This window comes from Empidonax traillii, unplaced genomic scaffold (assembly GCF_003031625.1).
Source record: "Empidonax traillii isolate 1590-97213 ecotype Southwest subspecies unplaced genomic scaffold, ASM303162v1 scaffold498:size1131258, whole genome shotgun sequence".
Classification (NCBI taxonomy): domain Eukaryota; kingdom Metazoa; phylum Chordata; class Aves; order Passeriformes; family Tyrannidae; genus Empidonax; species Empidonax traillii.
The window spans coordinates 983,604-992,790 of record NW_020955691.1 but is presented as its reverse complement, the minus strand read 5'-3'; the positions used below and the strand labels follow the sequence as shown (position 1 = coordinate 992,790).

The following is a 9,187-nucleotide window of genomic DNA, read 5'->3' as shown; positions in this document are numbered from 1 at the left end:
TGCCCGAATTCTCGCAGAGGCACTGGAGGCACGGAGAGGGTCCCCCGCCAGTGTCACATCACCGCGGGGCCGCTTCCCGGGAGCGCGTGGGCGGCAGGTGAGGGCCGCGCTCCCCCGGCCGGGGCCGAGGCCGGGGCCGGGGCCGGGCAAGGGCCGGCGGGACGAGCTCCGGGGGGGTCCCCGGTGCCCCGGCGGCGGTCCGCGGACTCTTTGCGGCGGCGGCCGCTCGCCCCGCGCTCCCGGCGGAGGGAGACGGCGCGCGGCGCCGGTCTCCATGGCAGTGGGGCTGCGTGGGCGGAGTGGTCGGGGCCGCAGCGCGGCGGGCGCGCGCTGGAGGGAGGAGGCGGGCGGGAGGAGGGAGCGCGCGCCCCCGGCCGCCCCCGCCCCTCGCGCTGTTTGTGTCGGGCTGTGGCGGCGGCCGAGGGGCCCCGACCCTGCCGAGCCCGCAGCCCCGCGCCCGTCCCCGCCCCGCGCCCGCCATGCGCGGCCCCTAGAGCGGCGGGCTCGGCGGCTGGTGCGGTGCCTGCGCGGCGGCGGCGGCCATGGCGGTGGAGACGCGGCCGGAGCTGGTGGGGAAGCGGTTCCTGTGCCTGGGCGGCGAGGAGCCGCCGGAGAGCGGGCGCTGGCGGGCCGGGGTCATCCGCGCCGTGTCCCAGCGGGACTCGCACAGCCCCGAGCTGGCGGTAAGAGCCGCGCCGGGGGGGCGGCGGGCCCGGCGGGGCACAGCCCCGGGCGCGCTGCGGGGCCGGGGGTCGCGGCGGCGCCGGGCGGGCTCCCCGCGGGAATGCGGCCCCGCCGGCCCCGAGCCCCGGCCGGGCAGCCGTGGGGGGACGGGACCGAGGCCGGACCGGCCGCGGGGGACGGTGGGGCGGCCCCCGGAGCGGCAGGGGGAATGCGGCTGGTCCGCGGGAATGCAGGAACTGCCGCCGCGTAACGCGGACCGAGCGGGTCCGGCGCGCTGGTGAACGTTGTTATTAAAAGAATGTCATTGTTTCCCTCCCTTTCATGTCCGCTGTCACTGTTTTCCTAAGGGGTGTAGGAATGTGCGTGGAGGTTAGCGAAGAAGCCAGGATATGCTCTGTTGTGCTCAGACACACTCTCACTGTAGGGGGGAAACACGGCCAGGATTTCCTTGGGTTGGCGTTCTGAATGCATAATCTGGAAAATGGAGTTTTATTGTGCTCCCCGGACTTGGTCGGTATTTTGTTCGTGAATTCCGCTGTCACAGGAGTGCTGTGTTACTTCTGTGCTTGTCTCCTTCTATGTTTTTGTGTTATTTAGTGCTTCTGAAAGCACATTTAAAAATACCATGTCTATGTAAATGGGCATTACGTAGGCTGAAAAAAGGAATCACCGGACTGCGCTGGGCAATCCATATTGCTGCTGGCAAGGGGGCGGCGTTCACAGCCCGACACGGATCGGGGTGGAATGTTACCTTTTTTACAAACTCATCAAGCAGACAATTGCCTGATTTTAGAGATTACTGATTGCTTAGTTCGAGAAGTGTCAATCACAAAATTAAGAATTCCTGTCTTCATTCGTCCCAGGCTTTAAGCTTTGTTTTAGAAACAGAATGTAGCACTTGAGATGCTACTTTTTTACTATATCGAGGATTGGGGTTTTGGTGCGTTTTTTTGGTATGCTATTTTGGGTATTTTTTCTTCCCATTCTCTAGCTGTAATTCAAGTAGCATTCTGTTCGTGCCCTTCTTTATGGAATGGTTTATGTTTCCAACCTTCGGCTATATGTGAGAATCGTCTAGAATGCTTTATTTTTAGAACCTATTTCGGATGTTATTCCTGCAGGGTAGTATTCTCTAGAATCTGTATACAATTATGGAAACACTGAGTAAGGTCTAAGGAGGTATTTACTAACATTTACAAGTCAGAGCCATAATTTGTAAACTCTTAAGGGCAGAGCTGACAAAAAGAGAGAGGGTGCTAAACGGAGGCATCCGGGGGCTGTATCTGTTATGTTAAATGGGTGGTGTATGGAACTTGCTCCTCTTCCTAACTTCGGTATCTGAGTATGTTTCTCTTCAGATGGCCTTTCCTTACAATTTTTGGTAATTTAAGGAAGAACTGTCATGTCACAGCTGGTTTCTGAGGCAGGGTGACTAAGGGTGTGCTTACGTGTCGTGGTGGAGCACCATTTGGATAGATCCAAACTACCTGAGAAGCAGGATGGATGCTCCAGCTGCACTCCAGCCTGGGTGCAGTGCAGTGCTGCCGTGGCCATATTCCTGCTGGTTTTCAGGCTGGCTCCACAGCACTGCATTATGCTATGGAGTTATGTACTCCTAGGAGTGCTGGAAGCCTGGGAAGGTTTTGGAAATACTATCTAGGTCTAACGAGTCCCAGACTAGTACTTAACTGCTGGAGCATCATTACCCTCTTTAAGGTGCAGTATTTGATTTTCACGTTACCTGTTCTTTGTCCCTGAGGCACAAACAAGTATAAGTCACAAAGGGAGTGGGTAGAGGAAAAAATAATAAGATTTCTTTTAGCAACAGGTAGTTTCTGTGGATTAGTCTCTCTTTGTGCATTTGTAATTAACTCTTGCTAGCTGATATTTGCTACAATGAGTATCCTCTCCCCTGCCTCCAGCAAAGCATAAGGACTTTTTTCTGGTAGTCCTGTCCCACGTGGGCTGTCCTAGCTGGAGTGAGTGCTGCTCTTATCCTCCCATGGCTTTTGTTTTGAGGTGGCCAGCCCTGTGAATAGCTCCAGACCCTTCTGCTACCCGTCACAGGAGTGAAACGGTAATTCCCGCTGACAGTTTCATTGCTGCCCACAGGGTGCAGCATAAAAATGTTGAAATCGACTTTTTGTCAATTTTGTGTCTTCCTGCTCCCCCTGAACGGGATGGATGGTGGAGAAATACGGGAGCTGCTCTGAACCACAGCACAGGAGGAGGGCAGCAGGCAGCATTTTCAATATGATTTGCAGCTGGCTGGAACCGAGTTACCTTTTAATCCTGGCTTTGGAAGGAAGTATAATTTACAGTGGCTTTTTATCTTTTCCTAATAAGTGTGAACCTCCCCCCGGTCAACTTCAACCAGTTTAAGAACAGGGAGAGGTTTGAGAAAGGCTGCATTCTCCCTCCCTGTGAAAGCTGGCATCCAAGAGCCCTCTTCCCAAAAAACCATAAAGGTGAGGAGGTCATGGCATTTGGTGCACTCCTGGAGGTGCAGAAGGGTCTCCAGCTGGCTAGCCGGTGTGCATCCAGCTTGAACCCAATTACAGTTAATTTTGTGATTCACAGCAGCATTCAGGGAGGGGAGGGGGTGGAGCTGATGGGGTGTGAAGGTGGTTTGAGGGCAGGACAAAGAGCTGGGTGTTAACAAAGGTGTGAGAGCAAGCCTGAGTGTGGGAATATGGGAATAGATGGGCAAATGGGGAGTTTTACGGGGTGCGGGAGCTCAAGGAGACATGGCAAGCTTAGAGACAACTGACGTAATTAAGGTTAAATGGCCACAGGGCTTGCAGGAGCAAATCCACAGGAAACCGACCTTCATTAGTCCTGCTGGAAACACAGCTACTCCTTAAATCAGGAACTCCAGGCCTGAAGGGTGGACTGGCTGCTCTCAGCCTGTGAGCAGAGAAACCAAGAGTCCACTTTTCAATTGCTGCTAAATTTGTTTCATGATTGTATATTCCTAGCTAAATTAGTGATTATTATCATAGCTGAAATTATTGTCCTGGAAAGAAAAGGTAGAAAAGAACTCAGTTGTCTATGTAGGTCTATCCTACTACATGAAAGTATATTAAAACTGGCAGTGGTTGGGAGTGCTATTGGTCTCCTGGGAGAACAATGCTCTTGCCATTCCATGCAGATCCTTTATGCCAGGATTTGCCTCTTAGTTATCCTGTAATGTTTAGAGATGTTGTAAACACTTGATACACAGGTACAATGTGTGCAATGTATAAAATTTAATCCAGGAGTTTTCTTGCTGACTTCCGCATTCTGAATCACAACTTTATAGTTAGACCTCTTGATCTGTCCTTCTTGGACATTCCTGTTGCATGCAAAGCATTTATTTAAAATAAAAATAACAAGGACAAAAGCTTTGTATACTTAAGTGTTCATGTCTATATATGTGTATGTGTTTCACGAGCTGTTGAGAGAATTTGTAACTCTTTTTCAGCTTAACAGCTGGTGTTATCAGAGGAACTCCATTTTTCCTTACTGCTGACTACCTGGAAAGGCCTGTGTGCTGCTCTGATTGCAGTGATAACTCTGGGCAAATAAAGAAATGGCCAGAAGGAAAGAGATGGAGTCAATGCCATATGATCTCCCTGGTCTTTACTGTCCCTTAAGAATTGCTTTGTGGGCCACGAGTTGCAAACTCTCTAATCACTCCTGAGAAGATTTGATGTGATGATGGTAGAGGTGTTTTCTCTTTTGTGCTTTAAAAATTATTATTTAGAGGTGTAATTATTAAAATATAAATCAAATTATTAAAATTTCACCTCAGAGTTCTGTGACTTTTCATGGTCCTGCAGTTGGAAGTTGAATATAGGCATGTGTTCAGTTGTATATTTTCACCACATGAAAGAAAAAATGGAAACGAGCTTATAAACATCTAATGTGCAACTCTCAGTAAAAAGGTTGAGGTGATTTGTAAGTTCATGTTCATTGATGCATGAATTTTGCTGCCATGATGTCCGTGGATTGGAAAACAAAATCAAGAATTGAGTTGGAAGTCTTTAATGTCTTGTGATAGGCAGATGTGACATTTAATTGTGGATAGGGAAATATATTGTAGCAATACTAGATGTTATTCGTAAAAACCTAAATATTGATGAGAGTTTGAAGCAGCTGTTTATTTATTTATTTACAGTAAAGCTAGTGAGATCTAGTGCTGGAAACAATATACTGATGCTTTTCTGAATTGTATTTTTTTTTAGTATCTCATCTTTGGTAATTTACAAACAGGAAACTGTTAAAAATGCAGTATGTTAGGTAAAACCACTTGAAGAAAATAGGAACAGATTTTATCTGTTTTAATTGAATTTACCTTCACTTAATAGTAAAATGGAAGTTGACAAAATGTGTTGGAAACTTACCACTACTGTTACAGTTAATATGAAAATAATTTCAAAACATTTCTGATAATTTGAAACTAAGATATTTTAGACAAGTACTCCACATGCTGATAGTTTCTCACTAAAAGATGAAGTAAAATTTGCCTTGGCTGTGTGTTGAGCTGCTTTTACCTAGTCTTTTTACAATCTGTAGTTGTTTTAGTCTTCCTGCTTCTGCATTCCCAAATTTTCTGGCGTTCCCAAGTGGTCTGGCTTTGTTGTAGGGCACAGAATCGCACTTCTGTAGGTGGCACTTGGTTTCTGCCATATATTGATTTTCAGTGCAGTGTTTTGCATGTTGTCCTCTGTTTTCCTTCCCCTAAGGTAGTGTTAACTTCTTGAACACGTTTGAGCTCATCTTTTTAAAAATGAAATTTTTTTGTCCATTCCTTATTTTAGCAGTATGTGCTCTGCAGCTTTGGCTCTTTAGCCTTAAAATCAACTGGAAGACGCAGAAAAAATAGTAAAATTATTGTAGAAAGTAAATGGACAAATGTGCTTTAAACTAATGGTGCATAGATTGTTGGTTCCTGTAGTAGCATCTGGGTTAAAGATGAAGAGCAAGTTGTTGGTGAGGAGCCTGTCATGTTATCTACTCCAACTACTGGGGACAATGCTAAAAACATGCCAGAGTTTATCTCATCACCGCTGCCTCCAAATGAAGGAATGTTGTTGTTGGGTGTGTTTTGTGTTGTGTTGTGAAGTTAGTTTGAAAGGAGCAGGAGAAACTCAAAATGCAATAGGGATTCAGACAATTGTCATTGTTTCTGCTGTTTTGTATCAGTGGTGATGCCAACAGAAGTCTTGTAGGTTTGGGGCACATCAACTGGGCAATCTTTTCTTGGCTCAGCAGTAAAGAAAACTTCCTATTTCCTTTCAGCGTTTCTAGTAAGGTTGAGCTTGTCATCCTGTGCCTGTGAATGTCACCTCATGTGTCTCCCAGGGTCAGCTCAGGCGGTGCTCAGGAAGGAGTGTTTCTTTCATATAATTGGACAAAAAGATCAAACACGGGAGTTTTCCTATGAAATTGACTGCAAGGATTCAGTGCTTTATACTCTGCCCGTCCCTCCTCTTTGGTTTTGTATGAAAAGAAAAATGTTATGTAGATCAAGAACTTGCACTGATGGATTTTGAGTAAAGTTTATTTGAATGTGACATTGCATAGAGAATTCAGGTGTCCCAAGGTAGGGATTAATCAGTTAATTAATTTGCTGCATAGTTGCAAAGTAAGCAACAGTGAACAATATCTGGAAAAAGGAAGGTTTGATCCTGTACTTAAATCTTTCAAGAGGCTCTAAGAAAGATATATCAGGTATTTTCTTAATCAAAAGAGCATTCGCTTTTGCCTTTTATATACCGTGCATGCAAATAATGTACTATTCCCCATTTTCATTACCTCAGACTTTTCTTTTTCCAGAACTTTGTGTGAATTTTTGGAGTTGTCTCAAAAAGCCATGGCATAGCCATCATAAAGAGTTGTAAAGAATGAGTAACTGTATTATAAGAAGCTATTCTTGCCATGCACATACCAGGATCTCTAAACCTGCTTGAGAGCAGCAGAATTGTTATGTAACATCAAACTGAGTGAATCGTAAAAGTGGTACTTCTAGAATTTGGATCCAACTTGCTCTTGGAAACCGATGGAGAATTCCAAGCTAAACTGATGCTGATCATTATATTGATTCCCCCAGAAAGTTACTGTTGTCAGTGGTACATGGGAATAATGTCAACTAACTTTCATGTCTAAGTCAGAATGAGAGCAGGGGAACCAGAGGAGCCTCAGGGATTTTGCTGGGCTTTGCTTTCTAGTAATTTTCTTAAAAATATTTTTATTTTACTTGTAGCAGCTGTTGCTACTTTTCAGAATGAAGTGGAATGGAGCAACTTGATCTGCTCCTGGGGAAGTTGCCTCCATGTACATACAGCAGCTGGCTTTGAGCTAATTCATGTACCCTGTTCAGGACTTCATGGGCACAAAAGATGCAGGGTAAGTGTCAAAGCTTTTAGCTTGACCCTCCAGTGGCAACGTTTTTAGAAGTTTTGGAGACTGTGGTTCCACAGACATTTCTCTTGGTGGCACTGCTGGCTTAATTTTTTTTTAACCCTGAGCAGTTTCCTGATCCATTCACCATATGGCACTCCAGGCAGTTGTACTGAGGCTGGGGAGGTGGTGTGGGATCAATCCCAGACAAATGGCTGAGGATGGGAGCAGCTTAAACTGGCACTGTTTCCAGGAGAAATGGCTCTGGACCATGGCCTGAATGAAGTAGTTGAAAACTGGCTCAAATACCTTTGAGGGTTGTGTTCACTGTAACTGGTAAATGAACTGGTTTATTCACTTATTTTAATTTCTTCTTTCAGTTGAATAAGAAAATACGTGTTCAGAATAGCCCATAACGTGACCATTTGATGTCTGGTGATGCTATGCTTATTTGGCAAAGCAAGTTTTGGAAGAATAGATGTGGAATTAAATGCTTTGAGGGAAACTTAAGCATCTCTATGTTAAAAGGCATACACTTCTGATGACTCAGTAAAGTACTGCATGTAATACTGCAGCTGTATGAAGATCTTTTTGAGTGTTCTGAACAGCCACATAGCTGATGCAGATGTTGAAATGGTTGAAGTTAGACTGCACTACAGGGGACTCAGGTAGACAGAACTGACTTATTATTTGGGTTGGCTCACCATGGTTTTACTTTTTTGCTAAGGGAACAGGGCTCTTCAGTCAAATGATGGTTTAAAATCTGAATTATGATTGCTCTGTGAAAGAGAGAGCACTTGCTGAGTCATTGCTGGGTGGCCCAAGTCAAATCTTTTCAGTCTGCATGTCTGGTGAGGAGGGCTAGAAAGCTGTATTTTGGAGGAGTGTTGGTGAGGATGGGTCATTTCAAAATATCCCTCCAGCTTATTTCCTTATTTTTTGCTGTTCTTGGCTTCTCTCCTTTCCTGAAATGTAAATGTAATTTACAGAATGTAAATTCACTACCTTTCAAAAACAAACAAAACAACCCAAAAGCCAAAGTCAAGCAGACAAAACAAGTTGTTAGGGTAATCATAGGAAATAATGTGATCTACTGTTCAGTTAGGATAGAAAATCTTGGAGAAAGAGTGCCAGGAAATAGGAGTGAAGTTAAGACTTCACTGGAGTGAACTTGACTGGACTTTGTCATTAATCTGATGAAGCCTTGGCCATCATCAAAGACAGGAGAAAAGGTGTGCAACAAAGACCTGGTGTGAGCAGTTTGTCAGGAGGGTTAATGGACTTTGGGCCGTGGACCCATGGTGAGATTTAAAGAGAGAGGAGCCAACAGGGGTCTAGTTGCCAACATTTCAGTCAAAACTACAGAAGCTGATGTAGTTGAAGACTGAATGGAACAAGGGACTGTTGTTGTGATGCTTAGCTGTCATATCTCTACAATTCTGGGACATGTCTGCACTTCTTCAGGGTTTTATTATGATTTGGAGCTCATGAACTTCATGCAGCAGAGTCTTTGGGTTTTGTAGCCCTTCCTGGACTTTTTCTAAATGAGTTAGTAGGAAATCTTTTTGAATTTCTGTGAACTTTTCAACATCCTGTGACAAGGAAGGGTCAGGCTTTGACTGTGCTTCCTACTTGGGGTTGCCTTCTGTTGTTTCAGACACACTTTGGTCCCTGCCTTTTGTGTGCCACTCATGATTTTATTAGCTCTGCTCTGCTGCTCCCTACTCCTCTCTGGAGCTTATAAATGTGGCAATTTTCCTTTACTGTTTCTTAACCCAGGAGACAGGAGGTATCTGTTCTGTCTGTCAGTCCCTACTAACCCTGTCCAAATAAATGTCTGTTTGAACTAGATTATTCCACAGAGTGTGCAGTTCAGTGCATATCTTAAATGGCTATCTGCACTGAGATGTGTATCTTCATGTTATTTCCTTTCTGCAGGTTGTTCTGAACAGATTTAATTTAATACTGTCAAGTTGAGTTTTAAATTTATTTGTTTTTCAGGAAATAAAGTAACATTATAAATGAGTTTTAAATTGTAAAAATTTATTTCTCAACTGGAGTATATAGTTGGTTTTTCAGTTATGGTTACAAAATTGTCTATTGCAGGTGCATTTATGGT

At 45.0% G+C, this 9,187-nt stretch overlaps 1 protein-coding gene across 1 annotated transcript in view; it reads left to right on the top strand.

The window, feature by feature from the left end:
* The first annotated feature begins 527 nt into the window (after positions 1–527).
* JMJD1C (jumonji domain containing 1C) overlaps positions 528–9,187 on the top strand; it is a 154,531-nt gene continuing 145,871 nt past the window's right edge. The window contains exon 1 of the mRNA XM_027896457.1: positions 528–683. Coding sequence (XP_027752258.1) covers positions 543–683 — 141 coding nt within the window. The 5' untranslated portion in view covers positions 528–542. The remainder of the gene's footprint in view (positions 684–9,187) is intronic.